The sequence below is a fragment of the Vidua macroura genome, chromosome 7 (genome assembly GCF_024509145.1).
Source record: "Vidua macroura isolate BioBank_ID:100142 chromosome 7, ASM2450914v1, whole genome shotgun sequence".
NCBI lineage: Eukaryota > Metazoa > Chordata > Aves > Passeriformes > Viduidae > Vidua > Vidua macroura.
The window spans coordinates 37131648-37158178 of record NC_071577.1 but is presented as its reverse complement, the minus strand read 5'-3'; the positions used below and the strand labels follow the sequence as shown (position 1 = coordinate 37158178).

At 39.5% G+C, this 26531-nt stretch overlaps 1 protein-coding gene across 4 annotated transcripts in view; it reads left to right on the top strand.

Moving 5' to 3' along the window:
• The window catches only part of GTDC1 (glycosyltransferase like domain containing 1), a 170367-nt gene that overhangs the window by 26815 nt on the left and 117021 nt on the right, over positions 1-26531 (top strand). For all 4 annotated transcript variants that reach the window (XM_053982677.1, XM_053982676.1, XM_053982679.1 and 1 more), the window contains exon 3: positions 25950-26160. In XM_053982677.1, coding sequence (XP_053838652.1) covers positions 25979-26160 — 182 coding nt within the window. In that variant the 5' untranslated portion in view covers positions 25950-25978. The remainder of the gene's footprint in view (positions 1-25949; positions 26161-26531) is intronic.

The following is a 26531-nucleotide window of genomic DNA, read 5'->3' as shown; positions in this document are numbered from 1 at the left end:
CTAAAACTCGCTCATATGTTGCTGCTCCCTACTCTTACAGTTTTGTCTTGCTGTTTGGAAGGACCTGGCTTGTTAACTGCCACTGAGTGTTAATGGTACATCCTGCTCTTACTGATCTGTGTTCAGCTCTGCTTCACCCAAAATGACGTCTCCACCTGAAATGATTTGCAAAAAACTATTGAAACTATTGCCCAGAGAAGCTGTGACTACCCCATTCCTGGGAGTGTCAAAGGCCAGGCTGGATGGAGCTCTGAGCAACCTGGGATAGTGGAAGGTGTCCCATGGCAGGGGGGTTGGAATGAGATGACCTTTCTGGTCCCTTCCAAGCCAAACCTTTCTATGATTAGGGCTTTGACACCCTGGAAGAAATCTGAAGACCTAAACACTCTTGGAATGGGGGAATGTCTCAGTAGTTTCTGCAGTGATTGTAACCAGCTCTGCATCTCCGTGTAAGCAGTGTACCAATTACTGCCAGCCTGTGAATTAAGGGGATGTTTTGGTTTTGACTTTGGGAAGACCTTGGAACCACCTTCCAGTGCCTAATGGGGCTTCAAGACAGCTGGAGGGCAACTTTGGACAAGGGCTTGGAGTGGCAGAACCAGAGGGAGTGGCTTCACATGGGCAGAGGGCAGGGTTAGATGGGATATAAGAAAGAAATTCCTCCCTGTGAGGGTAGTGAGGCCGTGGCACAGATTGCCCAGAGAAACTGTGACTGCATCTGGGAGTGTCCAAGGCCAGGTTGAACAGGGCTTGGAGCAGCCTGGGAAGGTGTCCCTGAACATGGCAGGAGATTTGGAACAAGATGATCTTTTAAAGTCCATTCCCACCCAAACCATTCTGTGATCAAGGAATAAATAGAAAAAAATAATTTTGGCATCAAAGCTAATGTATCAAGTGTTGCTGCAACACATACTGAGAAGTTTTGGCTTAACCTTGTGTGTAACTTCATACATGTGACTGCCAGTAATTTAAGTGTGAGCCACTCATTTGCCTGATGCTGCTCATCATCACAAAGAAGTGATTGTTTTATTTATTTTTCAATAAGCACATCTAGTCAAGTCATGGAAACACAACCTAAATGAGCAGAGCCCCAGCTCACTCTTGCAAGCAGGGCTGTTGGAACCTGCAGAGATTCTTGTACCAAACCCAGGGTATTTGGGAATGATTATTATTGTTTTTACACTTTCATTTTTTGTACTGTTTTTATTTAGTGTCATTTCACTAAATAACAGTTTAATCCTAACTTGAAAGACCTTCTTTAAAGCTGCATGCAGTGACTGATTTTCTTTTGAAGACTTGAATCTATTTGCAGAATCTCACTACTGTTTTTAACTAACTTCTTTGCAATGTTTTCTTTCAACTTTGAAAATCCATTAGCTGTAGCACCACGTGTAAAATGTCTTCAGTCTTTGAACTGATGTTTTATTTAGAAGCCTGGCATATCTGTGAATCTAAATTAAAAACAAAAAGCCATTTAGTGAGGAAATAGTTAATAACAAAACATTACACATAGTGTCTGAAGAGGCTGTTAGTTTGCTCAGGAAGTTTTCATTTTCTATAATTTGCTGCCTCATTATTTGTAATAGTGAAACTGCTCCTTACCAATCCTACCAATCCCTTACATGAAGAAATGAAAGTGGTGTTGACAGTTCTGGGTGGAAAATACTGAGTTAGGCTTACTGGGCCATATTCAGCGTTGAAGTGAAATGTTAGAACCCAAACTATTGCCTGGAGTGATCATTTCCACAGGCTTGCAAACAGGATTCTTAGTGTCTTTTTGGAATGGTGAGATTCTCCAAAGCTGACTTCAAAACTTGATGTCAGCTGGTCCAAAACTGGAGTGGAAGAACCTGGAGGTGAGTATTCAGCTGCTCCAGGAGCTGCACTGGTGGTGCTGATGGATGGTGTTCTCTCCCCGGTTGTGTTATGGGGTAATTTTTGCTCTCTTATTTCAAGATTGGGATTTTGGTAGTCACTAAACTTCTCTTTTTCATGGGTGATTGAACTTAAGAATCTCCTAGTTTGAATAGTTATGCTTTACATACCTTTTCCAGTTCCAGAATACCTGCTGGTTTAGTGCCATCAGTGCGTAAACTCATAGTGGGTAAATTGTGAGGTGATTTTGTTTTTAATTAGTCTTTGAGGAAGATGCTTTAATTTTAAAAAGTTAAGTAGGGTACATAAAAAGTTGCTGACTTGCACTTTTTTCTTGTTTCATAAAGCATCAACATTTTTGTCAAAAAATAGTGTGCTAAGTAGCAGGTGAACATGATTAGAGGCATGGAGCACCTCTCCTACTAGGAAAGGCTGACGGAATTACAATTCTTCAGCCGGGAAAAGAGAAACTTCAGGGTGAACTTCCAGTACCTGAAGGGAACTTACAGAATGGAGGGAGACTATTTATATGGTCATGAAGTGATCAAGGGGGAATGGATTCACGCTGGTAGAAGACAGGATAAGATGAGATATTGGGAAGGAATTCCTCCCTGTGAGGATGGGGAGACCCTGGCACAGGGTGCCCAGAGAAGCTGTGGCTGCTCCATGCTTGGAAGTGTCCAAGGCCAGGTTGGACAGGGCTTGGAGCAACCTGGGGTGGTGGAAGGTGTCCCTGCCCATGGCCAGGATGAGATATGAGGTCCCTTCCAACCCAAACCACTCTATGGTTTTGCCTCTTAGTGAAAAATATAAAATGACTGTTTGCAAGACACATACATTTTGTAACTGCTGCTTTTTCCAAAGCAACATCTTTCAGAAGGTTCAGTGTGTTCTCTTTGAATATAAAGCAGTTTGATATCATTGGAAATGCTTTAGAAGAACAGCAGTGACTTGTTATATTGAAAGACTTGAAGAGGCAATACATTAGGCTAAAAGCAGTGGCAGTACCTGCAGAGCTCACTGTACGTGCCCTTAAGCAAAAGATAATAATTAGTTGGTTGTATTCCCCTGCAAACCTGCCCAAGTGTTGATGTTTATGAATTGCAAAGATCACCAACTCGAGCTCTGAGCTGCCAGAGTTGTTTATGCCCTTTCAATTTTTAATGTACCTGTAAGATGCTTTGATGAGGGTATTTAATCCAAAGGGATTTGCATGCCATAATCATACCTCTGGTGATTCCAGCACAAAAGTGAGGGTAGTTCTTCAAAATATTTTGAGTGCTAAGTTCTACTTCAGTATTAATAATGAACATTAAGACTGTCTCTGAAAAAAATCTTCATATTTTGTTGGCCAAACAGTATTTGGTTGCTTGTGGGATGATGGTCATTAAAAGTGGTGAAGTATCTGCTGTTGGGTAGCCTGAGGAGTGAGAAGTTGCTCACAGCTTGGGAATACCTGCTTTGCTAATTAGTTCATCCACATTCAGCTCAGGCAATTTGCACTTCAGTTGAAAGGAAATATTTGACTAGAATTGACTTTCCCCATCATTCTGGTACAGTGAATGCTGCTGCTGTCTTCCCTAAAACCACAGGTGCAAGAACTTTGATTTAAATAAAAATAAAATGTAAGTGATAATAGCAAGTTTACACAGGAGTATTTTTTAAGGTATAATTTGTAAAACATTAAAAAATATATAGTGTCTATACATATATATATATATACTTGTTGAATTTTTACCGTGTGTATTTTAAAGCACATGTATGCGGGCTCCTTAAAGTTGGCATTTCAGAAATCTCAATGTTTCATTGCATATGCCTGTAAATACAGCAAAACTAGTAATAAAATAAGATAAAAAATAGGTCTGAGCCTCGTTGTGCCAAATATTCCATGTTTGATGGAGATGTGGTGAGTTGGTGGGTGACCTTGGATTAGCTGAATTTGAGGGGAAAGAAATAAAATTGTATTTTCTTTTTTTCAACTGGAAGATGTTGTTAACATGAAGTCTTAATATGAAAGCTCCTTGAGTTATCAGGTTTGACTTCTGCTTAGCAAAAGAACCATAAATTTCCACTTGGGGACAGAAGAAAATAACATAATTATTAGTATTAATGAGAAGTGCATTTCCATCACAGAATTACAAAATTATTTGGGTTGGAAGGAACCTTAAAGACCTAGTTGGTTTTGGTGAGTTTAAATAAAACATTAGGAAAAAAAAAAAAAAAAAAGAGATCATGTGGGTATAAATTACCTGAACCATATTTAAGCCAATTTAAATCTGAGCTATCTCCACTGAAGGATAAGAGTAGGAGGAGTTTTTCACCAGGCAAGGCAAAATATCAAAATAACAAATTATAGTAGCTGGGCTGAGGAGATACAGCTAATTCCTGAGCTGCAGAGCAGGTCTCTAAGAGCTGTGGTAAGACTATCTCCAACATAAGTACAGCTGGTAGTATTTTGGTATAATTCTATTAGTTGTCATGGCTCTGTTTAGGAGATCCCATTGTGCCAGTGTGGGACAGTGCTGGTGGCTTCACATGGAGTGTGAATATAAAGCTGGGAGACATGTCTGGGACATGTGTGTTCATCATCTTATATAAAACATACATATGCATATAACACTTATTTATAAACATCAACTAGGTAACAAAGACTATTATTATGCAATGGCTGTTATATAATATAGCAAAATATATAATATAGATTATTCCATGTGAGCCCAGTCCTGGGAGCTCTCATGTGAGTAGGTGCAGCTCGAGGGAGGCTGGCAGAAGCAGGCCTGGTGTGTTTTTTAGAAGCCTTTAGTTAATAGCAGCCCTGTTTCAGCCATGTGCTTTTCTGGAAAACAGCCTTTTCTTAGAAAATTTTAAGCCAACTGGCTTTTTACCTTCAGTTCTGTAGCAGATAAGAATTTTTAGATCGCGAGAGATAGTGTATCATGTGTTGGTAGCCTCCATCAGAGTTTCTCAGTAAATCTCCTCTGGCAGGTTTTGCCAAGCTTTAGTTATGATCCATTAATATAAAATGAGTTAATTTAACCTCAGATATTTCTCAAATGATCATGTGAGCAGAAACTCTCCTCCTGGACTTTCTTCCACTATTTACCTGTTTCTGATTCTTCAGGTAAAACAAAGTTGCTCCTCTGCTCTAACAACTCGACAGAATTCACACCTTGTTTTTTTAATTACATGTTTTCAAATATAGCTACTTATTTTCTGAGCGCTTAAACACAGGACAGCAAAGTGATTTAATTGTAAAATGCAACCCTAACACCTTATATTTATTTTACTGATCGTTTAATGTAGGTGCTGCTGGGATAGTTTGCTAGGTTGGTGAAAACAGAAGGATCTCTGTAACAAAAAATGTCTTTTTGCAGCAAAAAATTAGTACATAAAGGTATTTGGAACATTCTGGCAAAAAAAGACTTGCCTTACTGATGTAATTTAATTGAAATGATACGTACAATCCCAGTTACCTTTAGGCAGAAATAAATAAAATCTACAAGTAAAGAGGTTTACACATGCAAAATATAAATTCTGTGAACATAACTGGTGCATTGAAGAGCCTGAACAGCAGTTATCAGAATTCTGTAAGAAAATGATTCCTCAGAGTTGTGAAATATGAAGAGAAGCACTTGTGGAGTCCCACCTAAACTCTGTAAACAGGGAAATTTTTTTTCTTCTGCAAGAGGTAAGCAGTTGCTGCAGAGTGTTACTACTTCTGTGGTAGTTGATTCATCCCTTTGCTATGCAAATTTTAAGTATACAAGGATTCAGTACTTTTATTTAAGAAATATGCCTGCAGGCTGTATTGGTAGGCTTTAGGGAGATATCTGGTTTGGTGTGAAATAAATAGTTGTTCAAAGATCACATGAATTTATGTCTTAGAAGATGAAAAGTGACGCTGTGAGCGTTTTGAGAGCACACCCCCCCCTGTACCCAGCACGTGAGCTCACCCCTTGGTTTTGGTTTTTCAAAGAAACCTCACCAACCTCTTGGAAAATCAGAGCAGCAATGTGGCACCTTAGAAATACAAGAATTAGGGCTTGAATTTGAGACACCCCAAGCTCTGGGGGTTTGATCCTTGGAGTAAATCCTCACTGGTCCTGGTCGAGGGAGTAGTTGCCTTTGCTCCAGCTTCTGTCTTCAGCCCATTTGAGGGTTCAGCTTTTAATGAAGGGATTTAAATGCCATATTTCAGGTTTATGTGCTAGTTGTAGGCATCCAAGTCTGCATATTTTGAGTAAAACAGGAGGAAAGAAAAACAAACCTGAAAGCATTTGAGTGAGAGACAGCTCTGGTATTTACACTTGGTGTTGAAGGTCTGCCTTGCTAAAGAAAGCAAAGCATTTACTTTAAAGCTAAGCCTAATATGAACCACATTTTAATACACAATTACAAAGTTAGAATGCAAATTTAATAAAAATTAGGTTGTAAGTCAGCTGTTTGATTAAGCCCAGCCCCTTTTTTTCCTGTTACTGTCAAAAATATTTATCAACTCCTCCCTGCAGTGTGACATTCACTCTTGGTGCAGTTTTTACTATCCTTTCTCTCACCCAGCATCATTCTTTCTGCAGTAGTTTTGTTTTCTACTGCAGAGGAGCAGCATGTTTGGGAAATACTTATTTATTTTCTGTGAATAACTTTATCTTCATTTATATAACTGTGGTATGGACTTTTATGCCTTAATGATCTAAACTAAAGAAATTAACTTGCTTGTTACCTTTTGGTATAGATGACTGCTACTTCTGACTTAAAATGTAAATCAGCCCAGAAATGTAAATGCCTGAACTTGTTTATTGTGTGCATACTCAGGTAATAGTCACTGAAATTAAAAATTCTGATGCTTGTCTACATGAAAAAGTCCTCTACAGTGATTTAAAGAGTTGATGGAAATAAATTGCTCTTTTCTAGGTGAGGTGGCAGCAGCCCTTTCTTGTGTGCCTCCTTGTGTCTCCCTTTTTTACCTCCCCCAAATGTGCTTCCTCATCTTTGTCATTTTTAATTCTGTCCTATTGTTTCCAATGAGAGGGATTAGTAAAGATAAATTTTAGCTTTCCTAGCATTAACTTTAGCTTATATCTGTCACACGTTTCCTAGCTAAACTAAATACTGCTTTTTTTTTTTTTTTCCTACCCTGTCATACTTCGTTTGAAAGAACCAGTCTACCTAGAGTTGGGTACTGGGTTTTTAATGAGGAAAAATGGTTAATAGTTGTATATTTTCAGAAGTTTGATATATTTTTTTTATGCTGCTACCCTTTCCTGATTGTCAGTGGCCATGGGAGCAGTGCAGAGCTGAGGGCCCCCTTGTCTGGTGTTGCTTGGTGGAGGTACAGCTGCCAACCCAATGGCCTGAATGATCTCACCTGGCTGCTGGGAACTTCCAGATAGTGCCAATTAGGCATGAAAGCAATTAAAATAATGTACTTGGCACTGGTAAGGCCACATTTCAAACACTATGTTCAGTTTTGGGCTCCTCATGACAAGGACATTGAGGGCCTGGAGTGTGTCCAGAGGGAAGGAATGGAGGGGGAAGAGTCTGGAGCACAAGTCTGATGAGGAGCAGCTGGGGGGCTCAGCCTGGACAAAAGTCATAAATTGGTTGGACACACTTTTCACCAGTTTTTATTAAAAAAAAAACAACAAATTGACATGGAAATACATCACCAAACAACATGAAGTAAACTTAACCTGTGTGTCCTGGCCCGTCAGGATCTGTGTTACTGCATTTTTCTGTTCCCAGAAAGGCAGTATGTTTATTATTTGTAGAGAGGATGAGCAGAAAATGGTATTTTATAGAAAAGCTGCCTGTCTGCATCATGGCCTGTACGTGTGTGAGAGCTGATGTTTTCTGCTGTTGCTTTAGGTACAGATTTTTCCACAGCACCTGCATGCTCGATTTGCTTTCCTGCCTTCTGATTTTACACGTTCTGACAAAGAGTACACAGATAATTGTTAAAATAGAAATTAGCACAGTATTTAGGGGTGTTTTTCTGTCTGAATTTGACAAAATTGCTACCTATTTACATATTCAGGTTTTCTTAGGTAGTGATTTCCTCCTGCATGTTGGTAATGCTCTTAGCAGCGACAGTGCTTTGAACTGTCACTTCATCCCACTTGAAGTTAATTACTCGAAAACTGGGGGGGTTTTATATATATTTTTTTTTTTTAACCAGTTTCCTGTCAAGCATCTCTCTCTGCTGAGGATGTCACTGTGAGGTAGGAATAACTGCAGTAAAGTGGAGAGCAGAGCAGTTGAGCCTTTGATCAAGTGGAAATGTGAGCGTGTGTTGGAGTTTGCAGCGGCGCGTCCCCACCGGCTGCACGAGGCTTACGCTGCCGTGTTCCCGGGGTCCCTGCCTTGGGGAGATTTGGGAAGTCCTTAGCAGGCTTGGCAGTAAAACCCAAATATCCTCTCAAGCCCCAGAGTGCTTTAAGTCTTTGCTCATACTGCTTAGTAGGCACAGAAGGAGGGAGATAATATATTTTTAACTTTCAAATTCAAAGAAAGCTTTCAATTAAAGGAATTCTTGACAATTTAAAATGCTCTGTTCTTGCTGTGTTTGTACCAGATGATGAGGAATGGGGTGGTTTTGATTTTTTTTCTTTTGGAGTGGAGGAAAACCTATCCTCTTTAATTTATATTGTGGCAGTTTAAAGCATCAAATTGCATACTCTGTATTTCCTGTTCTCTGTAGTTTCTTTGAAAGAATTAGAAAAATAGGCCTCTTATCCTGTGGTGTTGTGAGTAGGACACTGAGTATACCAGAATTTTGATACCAGAAGGTTGCTTTCAAAATAATTGAAGAGGATGATCAGATTTTTGTGATTTCATAACTTGCTACCTGCAAAGTTGTACAGGTTACATGAGGATTTTTCCTGCTATTGGGGGCAATGAAACACAAAACTTGAATTAGTTTATATATATATATATTTTTTTTTTTAAGAGAAAATAAGTGTCACAGCTCAAGAGAGAAATCTATAATGTGAAAGAACATGGGATCATAGGGTAATTCAGATTGGAATGTTCTTTGGAGGCTACCTAGTCCAGCCTCCTGCTCAGGGCAGAGTTGGCCATGAGCCTGTGATACCTATATCCAAGAGTATGTAATCATGGAATACTTGAGTATTGCATGATCTCTCTGGAGTGTCTGCATTTCATCTAGTGCAACTTTCTGGTTCACATTGAGGGATCTGACCCACAAGGCTGCATTTATATTCTTTACATTTTAAAATGTGACTTACAAAGGCTTCAGGTGATTTTTTTTTTTTTTTCTCAAGATTTGGATTCTGTGTGATCATAATTCAGGCCAGTACAGAGTGAAGTAAGTATCTCTATGTTCTAGGATTATATGTAAAATAGAGAGAAATATTTATATTTTCCTTGGTGCCAACAATGCCTTCCTTGCAGACATTTTTTTTTTCTGTAAAGATTTATTAAGTTTAATAGTTACTATGAAATACTTGAAAGTGTCTCCATTCTGCAAAGAATTGAAAGAGGTCTTTTTTTTCTATTGGCATTTGAAAAGCAGAAAAAAAGTGACTACTACAACAGAATTTTATTAATGAATGATTTACACTGGTTCCAGCTGTGACCATGTGATTAGTCCTTCACTGAGCAACAATGGGTATTTTCTTTCTGCTTTTATTTAATTTCCAAGAATGTGTCATCTGTTACGTTAACTGCTGCCAGTATACCCCGTATAAACTGGTATTTTTTATTTCCCTGAAGCATAAGATGAATACCCACCCATATCCTTCTGGAACTAGAGTTTTAAATGAATTGGGAATTTTATTGACTGTATCTGATTCAGCAAGCCAAAATCATAAAAGTTAAAATATTTATTAAATGCGCTAGACTGTAAGATGCCTTGCTCCCTGGTAGAGCAAAAGATAGATATTTTCACTCTTAAAATTCTATCTTAATATTTTATTACAGCAATACAACGTGTTATAGAGGTGGACAAGCCTGCAGATTGAAATGTGGATAGTCCAGATTGTTCCTTTCCCTCGACCATATGGTGTAGTTCTAAAAGCCTTTTGTACGCTGTCTGTTCAGTTAATTGTAAACTCTGTCTTTAACGTACCTTAAAAATGAGATATATGTGAACTAAAAGTCAGCATATCCTCTGGTAAGTAAAGTTTGCTCAAATAAATCTAAATTCACAGTCCTGGTCTCCTGGTAGATTTTCTTTCTGGGTGAATTTAAAAGTCTTTCACCGTTTCTTGGTAACGAATGTGAAGCCTGTGTGTGTGGAGAGACAGGTTTTTCCATTTCCTCCTCGAGAAGGGGGGGAGATTTGAGGATATAATGAACATTTCATAATATTTTTGCTTGGCAGACAGCTCTGCCAGTGGGTGATGTGCAGGAACATCGAAGCTTTCTGACAGATGGATGGTAGGACTGCTAATACACCTACACACGCTTCGGCGTCTGATGTTCCCGGTGTTGCTCTGATGCCCAAGAACCTCGTGCTCGTGCTTTGGTCTGGTGATGCTCAGTGAGGGGCTTCAGAAGAGCAGAACCAAGCTTCACTCGAGGTTTTCATATGCCACAGAGAGGGGTAATTTATTATATTCCTCACAGAGCATTTATTATGGAGGCAAATGGGTTTTTAACGTAATAAAGAGTTAAAAAAATAATTGTTAGAGAGCTTCAGAAGCAATTTTATCTTCTGTTCTTTCACCATAAACTATCTGGGAAAAGTGATTGTTTAGAATGCAGATAGGGTTGATGTATCTAAAGGGGAAAACAAAAGAGTAGGAGTCTCACTGAAACTAATTTTCTCGGAGTTCTAACCTGGTTTTAAGCATTGGAGAGTGTTTGCTCTGTGGCAGTTTGTGTGGCTTTGGAGATAAGAATCCACCAAAATTAAAAAAAAATAAAAGGAAAAGCCAAAACATTGGGAATCAAGCAAGAAGTAAATTGCAATAGGGGAAAGTGAGATTAATGTTCTGAGAGGCCTCTCATAATGAGACTTACTGATCTCTGCTGCATATCTGAAGTTTTTGCAGGATTCCAGGTAGTTCTCTGAGTGGCTGAATGTAGAGGAATTGGTAATCTTAGTGGATATTGAAAAGAAAAAAAATGCAACTTTTTGTGCCTACAGAGGTTAAATAACTCCTGACTTTTGTGCCTGCAGAAATTGAGACAATTTTAGCAAGTCATCTGAAAATGGAAACAAATAGTAACAAGTAGCATATTTATTTCTATGCTTGTTCTGAAATAATGTAAAAATTGTGAATTTAAATAATGTGCTAGTAACTAAACAGCAGAAAGCTGTTGGAAAATTTTAATTTTCCTTAAACTGGTTTTTCATGCTCCTAGACCTAGAGAATCACAGAATGGTTTGGTTTGGAAGGGACATCCCATTCCAGCCCCCTGCCATGGGCAAGGACACCTCCCATTATCCCAGGGTGCTCCAAGCCCTGTCCAGCCTGGCCTTGGACACTTCCAGGGATCCAGAGGAGCCACAGCTTCTCTGGGCACCCTGGGCCAGGGCCTCCCCACCTTCACAGGGAGGAATTTCTTCCCAATATCCCATCTAACCCTGCCTTCTGTCCATGTGAAGCCATTCCCCCTTGTCCTGTCCCTCCATCCTTTGTTCCAAGTCCCTCTCCAGCTCTCTTGGAGCCCCTTTAAGCTCTGGAAAGAGCACTGAGCTCTCTCCTGAGCCTTTTCCTCCCAAGGTTGAACACCCCCAGCTCTTTCAGGCTGTCATGATAAAATGCTTTGGATGGCAGGTTCTTCTGAAAGGTCACCTTTAAGGGGTGATGAAAAAGGAGTAGATGGGGTTTGTGTGCTGCAGAGGCAGATACAGATCCTGCTCAGCTGCAGTGTGTTTAGGGGGATGCTATATCCACCGACCAACAAATCCCATGAAACAAGTAGGATTTGGTACTTTTCTGGCTGTAGCATGAAATCAGTGGGAGCAAGAAAGTGTCTGTGGGCAGAGCTTCTGCGTCTTGCAATTCAAGTAGTTCAGAAGCTTTAAAGTGCAAGAAATCACATGTAATGCTTAAAGAATCCAGCTGTAATTTTGAGAGCTGAAGGAGAAAACAGTGGCTGAACATTTATTGCAGCCTCCATATGAGAGCAAGTTCTCAGAGCCTGCAAGATGCTGCTTGCAGTGTATATGAATAATAGAGCTGCCTATTTTTACTGTGCACTGGCAAGTGTAGGCTCACTTCATTAGAGCAAGCAGTACAAACAAGATGTGCTAACTTGTGTGGTTTAAAAAAAAGGCCTTCATTTAAATTTTCTCTTATTTTAGAATCAGCATGAGAAATCATATTACTTCAAAAACATTTTTACAGTTGTTTTGTCAAAAAAAAATCTTTTATGAACTTGTATATTAATTCAAGTTTCTATAACTTCAGTTGTCTCCATGTTCATTCAGAAACATTTATTGTGCCAGCTTAGTTTACAAAACATAAGAGATGGCCACTTTTATAAAGGACAGATTTGTTAAATTTGTGAAAATAGATAGGGAAGTGAAGCTGGCAATTAGACAAGGAAAATAAGGTGAGAGAACTGTGAAGCTTTTGCTTCTGAAACACTGAAGAAATGACAGTATTCAAACTGGAGGTTTTCTAATGAGGAATATGGCAGAATGGGCAAAGAGAAGAGTGTTTGATTTTTCTGGACTGTCAGATGGGGATATGTTCATACACAGGTTGGTAGTGAGACTAGTTCGAGACAGGAAATTGATATGTGACCCATCAAGGTAGTAGTTGATGTGCTGTTTGTAAATCAATCCTGTGTAGATTTTGTTTTATCATTAAAAAAAACTTAAAAAAGAAAAAGGTGATGTAGGACTAAGGAAAGTACAACATGAAGTAATGAGAGAAGAAGCTAAGAGAATAGGGAAAAAATTAGAAATTGTTAAGAAACGTAAGTGAAAAGAGGAAATCAGGGATTCAGTTGTATGAGAAACAATTCATATGGTTTCAAGAAGTGTGGATTTTCCTTTTGAAGATGAAATTCATCAGCTGTCCAGATGAAGAGGATACAATTTTGTCTCATTTTCATAATGAAATAATGGAAGTACAATCTGGGTAAAAGATGTGTTTGTCTGTATATTCTTAGAAGGGATGATGCTAATGATAAATTAACACTTTTTCAGTATATTTTTCTCACATGTGGCAAAGTGTCAAATAAAGTCCTGCTGGTTTGAAAGAGAATGTATATTGTGGTGGCTGGGAGTAGGGACATACAAGTCGCTGTTCCTTTCTTCTGCTCTTGGTTTTACTGTAGAACTACTGTTGGGGAATGGTGCAAATCACAATTTTTAATTCAGGTTTTCTCATCTGTAAAGCAGAGATAACAATACCTACCTACCTCACAGGAGTGTTGTGAGGTTTAATTAATGTTTGTTAAGCTCTTCAGCATTTTTGGGTAAAAGCAGATAAATTAAGCCTCTTGTTGTTAATAATGGGAAAACCCCAGGTGGAAGGTGTAGTATGATTTTGGGGTTGGAGGGAGGAGATAGAATAATTACAGTTTGTTGTTTCAAGCATATTTAGACAGAACAATTGACAGTGTTTGGTTAGAAGTTATATTATTAGTTCTGTGTAAGAATCCAAGCTTTTTCTTACAAATTGCTAGTAATTTGAGCTTGTACACGGTGTTTTGTTTTGTTTTAGAATCATAATATGGTTTAGGTTGTGAGGGACCTTAGAACTGATGTAGTTCCGACCCCCTGCCATGGGCAGGGATACATTTCACTATCCCAGGTTGCTCCAAGTCCCATCCAAGTTGGCCGTGGACACTTCAAGGCTTGGGACATGTTAATACTGGCTAGGACTCCTTTGGCTTTGCAAAATTGAATGAATCATCACTATTCCATTTTTGCTTCCACTATAAGGTGAATTATAGTCTGGCTATATATATATTAAACCAAACCAAGTATTTCTCTGTAATCAAACACTGTGTCAAGGTTTCTAGCACTGAAGTGTGTAGCATTTAGAGGCTGTAGCCTTTGGAATAACAAGTCAGTAGGCAACAGTACTAAGAAACACGTCAAGTTCTGTGTATGCATGAATATGTCTCTATGGTATAATTTAAGCAACTCTGTAATATGGTCAGGAGGAAATTTTTTAGAAAATCATTGACAAAAGTAATTGAGTGAAATAGTGTTGAGTGATAAGAAAATCAGTGGGGGATTAACCTTGCTCAAGCTTGTTTCTGAAGCTTTTTTCCCTGTTCAGATAGGATACAGTCAAAGTAACCATTCTAGTTACATTCAAAGGAAACGCTGTGTGTATTCCCCAGCACGTTTCTTAGAATCCACTGTGCCTGTAGACTCCAACTTTACAAACGTAGTGGTGTGTCAGCAACATCCCAGGTGTCATTATAAATGCCAGCAGTATGTAAGTGGTATTTGTAAATAAGCCCGAACAAGTGAAATGGTCTGTGTTAGTCAACCATTCTGCACCTTGGATACATTGAAGGCTGATGCTTGGTTGAGTAGCTAAACTAAATATCAAGTGGTGTTACACAGCTTGAAAAGAAACTCGGCTCTAAAGAGAAAAAGCAGACTTTTTTCTAAGTCATTCTGTTAATGCCCAAGAAGATGTTTCCGTGAGTGTTAAGAAACCAACTGTCTATAGACTCTAGGAAAAATGGTTTATGGATCTCTCTTGCCCATGCTCATTCAGAGCTTCAATGGGGAGGCAGAGTGCTGCAGCTCTGAAGAGTAGCTTGAATCATCTTGCATGAATATTGCTCTCTCCAAGGATATTGGCATGCAAAACAGATTCTGTTCATCTTAGAGGATGTTGAATGCACCTCACACATGGCTTCATAACCACTCTGAGATGAACAGGCAGTGTTTGGATTACGTTCTTGTCAGTGGGAGCAAGTGTGTGTGTGATCAATGCAGATAGGTGGAAATAATTCCCTTCTCTCAAAGCATTCACTTGCTATTTCTTACTTTGGGTACCCCATCTGGTTTTTTTTTTTCCACATGTATATTTTTTGAAGGGAACTTATTCTTTTCTGTCCTGCCCTTTCCCCTCCCTCATAATTATATTTTATCTTCAGTGGTCAAAGGGGGAGAGTGTCTTCCAGATTTATTTCTGCCTTAAATGTGGGGCTAAATCAGTTTCCTAAGCGCCTTCAAGTATCTACTGCTTACAAAGCTTTGTGGGATTAGTTTGTGCTTAAACACTGATGGGAAGATGGGAAGTGAAAATATTCAGAAAGATCTGTATCATTCACTCTGTGGTGAGGCCTGTGGAACTCCTCTCTTGGCTTCAGATCCAATTAATAGAAGTGATTTTTTGAAAATCACAGCATAAATCGGTGATTTCAATATAGGTTGAATGTTACCTCTATAACCAAAGCACCTCCAAATCTCTAGTCTAACCTTACTCTCTTGTCAGTCTGGGGCCATTCCGTGTGTCCTGTCCCTTCAGGCTCATGTCCCAAGAACCTCTCCAGCTCTCCTGAAGGCCCTTGAGGCACCAAAAAGGGCTCTGAGCCTTCTCCAGGTGAACCCCCCCAGCTCTCCCAGGCTGGATCCAGAGCTGAGGGGCTCCAGCCCTTGAAGCATCCTCATGACCTCCTTTGGATCCACTCAGACAGGTCCATGTACATGGAAAATAACCAGAAGCTTCAGCTGTAGCAATGCTCTGAGTCTGGCTGCACATGGAACACTGTTGTGAGGTAACACTGCCCTGATTACAGAGGTATTTCCAAACTGTCCATGTGCTGCTGTTCTCCAGGCCTCCAAGAGCTGCTTATGGCTGCTGTGAATGCTTAACTGGGGGTATTGCCAAAAATTTCCCAATGGCCAGAGTGACTGCACAACCCTGATGCCTTTAGTAGGAGTCAGAACAGATCTTTAACTTGCTGGCAAAGGCTGTGATATTTGTGGCTTTAAAATGCAGAAGCGGGAATATTAAGCACAGACCTTGCGTGTGTGAGGTGTGACCGGTTTCTTGCATTGCCTTGTAATGGTATTTCTGGGATTTTTATCAGCAGTGTCAGCAAGAGCACCTACCAATAGCTAGCTGAACTTTAAATAGTTTGGATTTTCCAGTAATGACCTTAAAATAGTTCCTTCAGCTCTGACCCCTGCAGTGAATATGTTTTGTTCTCTGCTCCCCTGTAGTCGTGGCCATTATAAACCACACTAAATGTTCCTGGACTCTAAATCCTGGAAGTGTTCAAGGCCGGGCTGGGTGGGGTGTGGAGCTGTCTGCTCTAGTGTAAGGTGTCCTTGCCTACAGGGTTGGAGCAAGATAACCTTTAAGGTCTCTTCAAACCCAAACTATTCAGTGATTCTTAGTGTTGTACCAGTGTGTGGGTGGAGTGTTCCAGGTTCTGTAGGTTCTGTGGTGGTACAAGTGGAAGGAGCTGGTAAGTGACATAATTTTGGTTTTGTTGAGCAGGATGTTTTATTTTGATAAGAATTTTCAGTTTTTGAAGAAAAGTTTTGTGAATGTGGCCAGTTGCTCAAGCACAGTAAATGGTTTTCAGACTCTCTTTTTAGATAGGTGCAAAAATGATTCCCAAGTGACCCTAAAGCTGAAAATCTAAGTGAGTTGTACTGATACATTCATGATTTATAATGAAGTCAAATTTTAAAAAATCCCTTTTAAAAATTCATTTTGTTAAAGACTACAGTGCTCTTTGTGGGTTATAGCCAGATTTTCTTATGTACAATAAAAGCCAAGTTTTTAAGGCCCAGGGTTTTTTGAACACGATGATTTTAATGGCACTTTTCAGCCATCTGAGAAACTTCAAGGAAAAAATTTACATCTTGATGTCCTCTCTGAGTGTCCTTGCCTTGCTTTATCTGTGGCACTGTTAAAAAGGGCCACACACTTGTTTAATGTCTGTTAGGGTCTCCCCCAGACATGAATATTTATTCGCTTTGCAGTATCTGTTTTGAAAACATCAGCTCAGAACCTAAACTTGTTTATAAAACAACCAAAATAACCTTCCAAAACAGATTGTTTTGAGATGCTTGTGTATCGCTTTGATTCATGGAAAACAAATATTTCCTGCAATGCTCACCATTTCAATTGGCAGATGATACCAGACATGTTTATTTAACTCGTGTCAGTGTTTTTCAGCTTTCTGCAATGTGTGTATCCATAGATACTTCCCAGTGGAGGAGGCAGACCCCTTAACTTTCTGATACTTGTGAAGTAAAATAAAATGTATGAATACGCTTTTCTTCATCGCTTTAAGCCAATCCTTGAAGTAATTTGCAAGCTCTGCACACAAGAGGATGGAAACAAGTGACTTAAGTCATTAAATTTGCTATTCTTGGGTCAGCAGAGATGCTGGGGAACACTTGCAGTGAGCTGTCAGAAAGCATTTTGGCCAGAATCTGGAGCCTTTAATATTTCTAGAGCCCTTTCAGAGGGCTTAGTCAAAGCCTGCTAGGGAAATTATTTTCCTGCTAGGGAAACAGGGTGCTGCACCACTAAATCAAATTGGCAACTCCTATTGTGCTGGATTTATAAATTGATGTGGGTAACATGTCATCTGCATGTCAAGTTGGAAATAAGATATAAATATTGTTAATGTGGAAAAATATGTTTAGTGCTGCTCATTCAGTATTGTGTGATGTTTGCTATTGACTCTGAGAGCTTTTGAGGGGTTTCTAAAAGCCATAATGTGGTGCTGGCTGCACAGAAGTTAATGAGAGGTATTTCTGTTCTCATGGCTTCATAGCATGAAGGCCTGGTTCAGCTCTCTCCTGAGCTGAAAAGAGTTGGGCAAGTGAAAGAAAAAAAAATTTCATCTGTTGAATTTTAGTACTTAATATTTAAAAATGAGAACTTTTTTGTACAGGTAACATTTCAGCCTTGAAGTTGCTTAGTGAATCCCAAGAGCATCATACCCATGCTGCTGTAGGGATCCAGTACTTAAATGTTGCATCTTACAAACAATAACCTGATAATTTATTCTCTTCCCTCGATGAAGGATCTCATAGGTTGGCAAAATCCTCATGATTGCCCTTTTTATATTGCTTTAGTTGCAGGTCTTAAGGTGAAAAACATGGCAAGTACATTTGTCTCCCCTTTGGAAGTTTATTTTCCATCATGGTTGAAATAAAATTTGAAGTAACCTTACTGAAATGTTGTGTGAGCTTTGCATCACAGAATTGTTTGGTTTGGAAGAGACCTTGAAGCTCATCCTGTTCCCACCTCCTGCTGTGGGCAGGACATATTCCACTATCCCAGGTTGCTCCAAGCCCTGTCCAACCTGGCCTTGGACACTTGCAGGGATGGAGCAGCCACAGCTTCTCTGGGCACCCTGTGCCCACCCTCACAGGGAAAACTTCTTCCTCATATCTTGTCTAACCCTCTCAGTGCGAATCTGTTCTCTGTGTCCTGTCCCTCCATCCCTTGTCCCCAGTCTCTTTCCAGCTCTCCTGGAGTCCCTTTAGGCTCTGGCAAGGGCTCTGAGCTCTCCCTGGAGCCTTTTCTCCTCCAGGTGAGCGCCCCCAGCTCTCCCAGCCTGCCTTTACCAAGTCCACATCTCTCTTGTACTGAGCACCCCAGAGTCGGATGCAGCTCTGTGCTTGGGATCTCATGGGAGCAGAGGGGCAGAATCCCCTCCCTGGACCTGCTGCCCCCATGGCTTTGGATGCAGCTCAGGACAGAGTTGGCTTTCTGGCCACCTGCCCTCAGAATTGCTCCTGTGTGTGGGACCCCTCCCTGATTTCACAGTTGAGCTCTGTTTGACAGTCAATCTCATTCCATCCTTTTTGTGGACTCAAGGTGTGACTGAAGATGCAGATCCTTTCATCACATATTCGAAGGGATACCTTCTGACTGTAAAAGAAATCTGGCTTGTGCCCACTCAAGTGCCAAACATCTCAGGCTACCAAGCCTAATGTTTAAATTAACTCTTGGAATTCCAGCTTTTGTACAAGAGCAGTTTAATTCCTCAATCCCAAATTCTGTTGACCAAAGAGTGATTTGGTCTTCATTTAGCATTTTGCTACTTCAGATTTGCTGAGGAAAACAAATCAACTTTTTGATGTGGGGTGATTTTTATTACTTCACAGAGTGACTAATGATGGCTTCTAGCAAATGCTTTGTCTTTTAATCAGTCTGCTAATATGCACTGTAGACTGTGCCTTTCAAATAAAATTAGTTAAAATATTTGTGACTTTTTAAAAATGAATACATATGTTCTTTAAACTGGCCATGAATGCACATTGTAATTCTTACCTTCTATACAGAAACTGATCTGAAGCTCAGAGCGTGTGGAGCACATTTCTCATCATATTCCTAATAAATCGGAGGAATTTCAAAATGCCAGCCCATTATTACCAGACTGGGACTTTTTCTATAATAGGGAGCTAGCAACTAATATGTCTCCTGTCAGGTTTAAAAATAGTGCTACATCTCCCATTACCACACCTATTAGTTCCCTCTCCTCTCAGAGATACTCTAAATCAAGGATCCTTCATCTATTTAAACCTAATGTAAGCCTTCAGCATCACCAGTGCTATCAAATTTATAGTCATAGGTGCAGCACTGGAAATGTTGAGTCCTGTAAACTGTGTTGATCCTTCATGTGCTGTAAACACACTGCAAAGAAGTTGGATAAAGACAACATATCATTTAACAACTTTAGCAGTCTCTGTTAAAATCAGTTTTCATTTTTCCAGGCTTCTGAATTACATGGCAAATGGGAGCTGATAATTAACTGTTAAATCAGAATAACTAATTTTCTATCAGATCCAATTGCAAACCTGGCATACTCTCATATGAGGTTATACTCTCATATTAGAGCTGTTTTTTTTTTTTTTTTTACCTTGTTTTAAAAGAAATCCTGTTAGTGGTGGAAGAGCTCCTCAAAATAATGTAAAACTTTTTGTGAAGGTAATTATTTAATATCGTCTGCTCTGCAGCACATTCATGTTAACTTGTGTAAATCTATTTGGACCATTGAAGGGAGGAGACAGAGGAACAAAGCCTGTGGAAGAGTTATTTGGGTTTGCTGGTGATGGTGTCTGTAGTTGTTTCCTTGACAGAACATGATCCTGGTTCTCCATCATACATTTTCTGTGTCTTTTTCTCTTCGATTCTGCCTTTCTTTAGAGGAAAATATTATCCTAATTAAATATCAGCAACACTTAATTTGCCTTTGTAAATCTGAATTTGTGAAAGTATTTTACAGAGTACTGAGTATCCCTCATACACTGTCCTGAGTAGTATTTAGTCCTGTGTATGCAATTTAGGAGGTCAATTAGACACAAAAAAACCCAAGTTGCATATTGTAATTGCCATTCTGAAAGTACTGAGGGATCAGCACATCAGTCAGGGAAATTTCTCTGAAAATATATCTTTGGAGTGCTGTGCTCCATGGTGGGATGGAGGCTTCCCCACAGAGGTAGCTTTGACTGTTGTGGTTTTGAGTTAACCATAAATGTGATGCACAGATGTCTTACTCCACTGGAAAAAAAAAATAAATTGCAATAATTTATTCAGTATAGATTAAGATCTTCAAAGATGTTGATTGAGGATGGCTAGAAGTATAGATGCAAAGTATTTATGATAGTCTCAGACTGTGTCAGAGAAGAAGGTAAAAAGAAAATTCAAGGGATTAAATTTTTTTTGCTTTTCTGTAGCTGGAAAAAAACAAATTTAATTTACAACAGAAAATTATGAAGGTCATTAGTGCCTTTGCCTGGATAAAATAGTAAAACAGTTTAAATTCAGAGTTTTAAAATGCATACACTACATATGCATTAACATATTTTTCCTAAGGATTTATAGCAATATTGTTAACTTAGCATTCACAGGGTAATGTGCAGATTTTACGGCACGTTACTTCCTAAATGCATAAACTCCAAAAGGAGCCTTAACTGTCTCTTGTGTCAGGGTGTCTCTTGGATTGATAGCCGTGGGACATCTTAAAAGTCTTGACTTCCAATTCCTGCTGCTCCATCTCAGGGTTGAAAACACAGACATAAGAACTGAACCTGGCAGTCCTCACAATTCGATTAAGATCAAACAAAATCTTTAAAAGTTATGTTATTTGCAATTCTGATTGCATCATAGAATCACAGAATGGTTTGGGTTGGAAGGGATCTGAAACCTCATCCAGTGCCACCCCTGGATGGGTGGGCAGAGACACCTTCTACTATCCTAGGCTGTTCCAAGCCCTGTCCAACTGGCCTTGGACACTTCCAGGGATCCAGGGGCAGCCACAGCTTCTCTGGGCAACCTGTGCCAGGGCCTCCACACCATCACAGGGAAAAATTTCCCCCCAGTTTCTAATGTAAACCTACCTTCCTTCAGTTTAAAGCCATTCCCCTCCTTCTGTCACTCCCTGCCCTTGTATGTGTAGATCATAAGTACAGTAAAAATGAGATGTGGTGTTTTAGTGAAACCAAAGCAGGCCAGGAAATCCATGCGGGTTTCATTCCTTGCTGCCTCCAGGTAATGGTAGATTTTGGCATTCTGTAGGTGTTTCCAGCTCTCAGGTTGTGTGCATGGGCCAGACTGTGGTTTATGGGTGTCACCAGTAAATAAATGTTACTGCTGCTCAGCCATCCAAATACAGGTGAACGATTTTGGTTTACCACATTCTCAAAAGAAGTGGAGGATTTCTTGCTTTTTCCAGTTGGTTTATATAAAAGATAAATTGTCATTTTCGCTTATGCAGTTTAGTAATGACAAACCTCAGAACTGGTACTTTTGGGTGATCTAAATACAAGTTAAACTTTGGTCAAACCTTAAGATGTGATTGTGTTTAAGGTACAGCTTTGGGGTTTCGGTGAGTCACTGTCATGAGTGGGAGGGCAGTGCAGACTCTTTCAATCTGTGTGTGTGTATTTACAGCACATCCCCACTTCAGGTAGGAGAAGGGACAGAGGAGGAAAGGTAAGGACTCTCAAAAGTCCTTTGGAAAATCACATTTTCTTGCAGTGTGGAACATGGAAATTTTTTGCCTTTGTCAGCCATCACAGCGAGTTTATGTGAAACCATCAAAGGTTTAAGTATGTTGATGTCCACAGGTTGTACCTGGTGGGTTTTGCAGTGGGTTGAGTTATGAGACTCTGAACCACGTGTGCTCGGATAGGGTGGCGGAATAAATTTCTCATATGTGTGGGACTGTGACGGTTAAAACAATCATTACTGAAACCATATACCTTATTTCCTGTAACTAATAGCAGATCTCTACCTGTGGAATATATTAATAATTATTCCTTTGGGTTTGGATGGTTGCTCAGCTGTTTTGTTGGACAGATATTTAGACGTGGTCTGTAATTTATGTTGTCTGAGTACGTCAATGAACAGAGCTAATTATGGCTTCCTGATGCGAGCTGTGCTGATGTTTGTGAAACCACACTTCTGCATGTAAGAGTGAGCGTGTGTTCTTTAATAAATTGTGGAAAATGATGGGTTTTCTCTGCCTAGGTTGGTTAACAAAAATACCTAAGTTGGCATTCACCTAGAGTTTAAAAAGAAGCCATGGTTTTGTGGCTGGTTAAACAGTTAATTCTTCCATGCCTTTAAAGATAATTTTTATTTATTACTTTGTACAGTACTCAGACTTCCTTTTAAAAGGAAATTATTGGTTCAAACAGCAGTGGCCCTTTCAGGGACTCCATCACTTGCCATGTTTCAGTGTGGGGTAGAGCTGCAGCAAGTGACGAAAGTCCTGGCTGAATGTCACTGTGAGCTGCTGGCTTTGAGACAGCACCTAATTACCCACCTACACTTCTCAGTACTTCAATATACCTCTGTATTAGTCATGTCATTTGGACACTGTTACCACTTTGAAGGATTTTTTTTTTTCAGATGTGTAATGTGTATCCTGAGGAATGTGCTGCTCTGTATGGTAAAGACAGAGTAGGAAATTTTCAAAGGAAAGGATCCTGCAGCCGTGTGGATGGGGTTGAGCTGTTTGAGGAACACCCAGGATTGCTGGCTCCAGAGAGGAAATACTGTAATGAGAAAGGGGAAGCAGTTCTGTTTTTCTAATATTTGTTGTTTTCTTTGAAATGGGGAAAAGAATACCTGGAGTGATTTATATTTAATTGAGGATTGCATTCCATCAGATACGGTGAATGTTCTCAGGCCATTTATCAGCTGTGTCTTTTGGAGACCTCTGAGGAGTTTATGGTACATATTTACCTTAACTTGGCTGGGTCAAGGGAAATAAAGCAAAAATAATAGCTGTTATTTTTGTATGTGAACAAAACTGGAAGTCATGTGGGTGAAATATGAGCCAAACGGCCGTGTCCTACCTCCTCTGTGTCTTTCTAAGTACAAGAAATTATTAGTTATATGTAATATAATTTCCTTAGCATTATCAGTGTATCTTTTAAAAACAGAAGATTTATTGACTTTTTAGTTGCTTCATCTTAGTCAAGCCCTGAAGTGAATGTGACATATATTGTACTGCTATTATCCTTTAGTAGTATCTTATGTAGGTAGCATCTTATTAAAAAAAAAAACCAAACAAAAAACCCAACAAAAAAATAAAATAAACCATATACTGCTTCTTAAATAACATGATAACATTTTCTCTGAATTGAATTTGGTGTATATTGCTGGTAATGCACAGAGATCACACGACAACAGAATCCTACAAGTGCTAGTGAGGATTTCAATAAACAGTACCTACATTTTTTGGAGTGAGTGAGTTTTGTAAGAAAACCTTTGAGCTTTAGGTCATCCCTGAAAAAAATGTGTCATTGCTGATTGTCACCCTCATGGGCTGCTGCCACGGGGTCTATGAGTGTTATTGTGAAGAATTACATATCAAGAGCTATCTTAACACCCACTCCACGACACATCCAGATTCAACCCAGTTTCCTAATGTAAATAGTCAAAGGGGGTTTATTGTATAGTAATACTTGTGTATTGCAGTTTCCCTAATAGATCTAAAGGTAGGTAAATGCGGAATAATTAACTAAATGTCAGGGTCTTTAAGCAGGAGGAAACACGAGGACTGAGCAATCTCTTACCGTCAGCACATACAGTCATTCTCTGTTCCCGTGAGGGATGTACAGTGAAAACTGGTGCACAATAAAACCAAAGAGCACAGTGTGGGTTCGGCTAAACCTGGTGATAAAACCAGTTTCAGAACTAGTCTGGTGAAGTGTGATCTGATCAGATGCTTCATGAACAAATTGCTTTATTACTGATACTGCTAATGATTTGTAAATTAGTTGCAAGCCTCGCCAAGTGACTGACTCAGTGGCATTTACCAACTTTTCACATACCCCCGTTTTTAGGGGCTGAATTTATAAAACACTTCCCTTTAGTCCCCTGAATTAAATTTTCGGTGGCATTTGATGACAAGCATAGCATGATTAATTACAAATTGTTCTTTAGGTGAATAGTGCAGATTCTAAACCACAGCTTGTGTTTTTATAGCAGTTATTACCCTGCAGGCTCCAAAAGGGCTTTGGAGGAGAGAGTATGATTTTGGTTACATCATTGTAAATTCAGAAAACGTCAGTGATCTCAAAAGTGTGATTTTTTTTGAAATTAGGTCAGTGGAAAAGAGATCAGAAACTGCTTTGCTACCTGAAAAGAAGCAAGCTCCAAAATGGAGTGAAGTATCTGCTTCCAAATGGCTTTCCTTTTGGCTTTGCAAAGAACGTATTTGTTAAAACAAGTAATTTATTTGAAATATTATGGAGGAGTGAATAATATAGCAAATTATAACCTGAATCCAGGCTGGATTAGGACAAGGAAGTTATAGCATGGAATGTTTCTTCTCTTGCTGATTGTTCTGTAATGACCCAGAAGCTCTACATCACTGTTTCATCTGGCACCATGGTGGGGCAACAACAAAAAGCTACCTAAAGGTTTCTTATGTTTTGTCTGCCAATTAAATTGATTGTGTTTGGATTTTTGTTGCTGGTTAACTGATCTTTTGATAGCTACAGTGCACTTAAAAGGCTTTTTGTTTGCTTTCTGCCCTCTGATTACAGAATACATAATATTTTTAACCTGATCTTGAATCAAACTAAATTTCTCAACTATGGTTGAGATGATGATTGAGATTTTCAGGATAGTATGTAGTTCTCTGTTGAATTCTCACTTTTGGTCACCAGAGGTTTTGGTAAGATAAGGATTACAGTCTGAAACCACTAGAAATTGCAGGTCAGGGAATGAGTGTAAGGTCTTGCAATGGACAGTGCCAAACATGAGTCCGGATAACTGAGTTTAGCAGGGAGTCCATGATTCTTAGGGAGTTTTGAGAGGGAAACCATCAGAGAGGTGTTTGTGGATGGTAAACACCTTTCAGGGTTTTGCTTTCAGCTTTTGTGTGTGGTGGCTTTGCTCGAAGCATGTGAAAAGCAGCTTTTGAGTACCCCAAGGGTGTGACTCATGAGGGCGATGAGCAATAGTCACTGGGTTTTCATCTGTCCCCTCGCTTTGGGCAGCACGTTCTGCATCCTGTTTGTGAGCAGCTCTGTGGCTTTTTGTCTCAGAGCTTCCTTGAGCCTCCTCTAGTGTTCTCTTCCACCCACTTTGGTGTACTCAGAAGAAATAAGGTGGTTTACATCTCCTGTTGTTGCTGGGGTTGTGATCCCAGCTCCCAGCAATGCAGGACGGTGTCCTGGGGGATGCCCCAACTGCATCTCCTTGAGCTGCTCTCTGCCTTTGTCTCTTACCCAAATCACTGTTACTGGCTGAAGTGTGTTTGAATTGCTCTTTAATTTTCTCTGCCACCAGGAAAAGGAGGGAAACCTATATTAGAGTGAATAAGCTACATCCTAAGTTATGGAATAATTGGCCGTATTAGGGAGTTAGTGTGTAAAGTAAAGCTGTTTTTAAATATTGGATTGAAAACAAACCCATAAATTCAAAACACAATGTCTTCCTAAGTCTTGCTCATTTTCATTCGTTTAAAATTTACAGACAGTATCTTTTAAAGGTTGAAATAATCTAGTCATAATTGCTAAGTAGCCTTTTCTGAAGTAAACTCATTAATATAATATTAAGGATTATATTACAAGGCCTTGCAGTATATTTCTTTTTCTTCCAATATAATTTTCTTAAGTAGTAACAATAATAATAATAAAAAAGATATGTTTCTAAAGTAAAACACTTCTCTATTTTCATTTTCAGGTTTCAGACAGTTAGGAAGTACTTGGAAAATGAGTGTCCTTCTCATTGAACCCTTTTATGGTGGCTCCCACAAACAGCTGATGGATCTTCTCCAGGAAGAGCTGCAAGAAGATTGTGTCCTCTGCACACTCCCAGCCAAGAAGTGGCATTGGAAGGCACGGACTTCTGCTCTTTATTTCATGCAAACAGTGCCAACAAGTTCTAATTACAGGTAACCAAGGGACTGAATAATTTCTAAACTCAAACCACACAGATGCCTTCAACCAGGTCTCTTCAACTTACCCCTTGTATGTATGCAAGGGTGTACGTGGGAGCAATTAGGGACTTGCAGTCGGCATCACAAGTTTTTCTTCTTGGGCTATAACTGAGGAATTGCATGTTTTATTTAGAATTTCCAGGACTGTTTCGTCTTGCATCTCCAGTCCGTGAGTCTCTCAGTATCTGGGTACCTGATGTCAGTACATGTATGTGTATCTCTTATTTGAAATTTGTCATGTGAGCTCACTCATTCTGAAAAGGTTTAAACTGTGCTTCACGGATTAGGCTGAAAGATGGCACAGATGTGAACACTGCAAGCTTCCT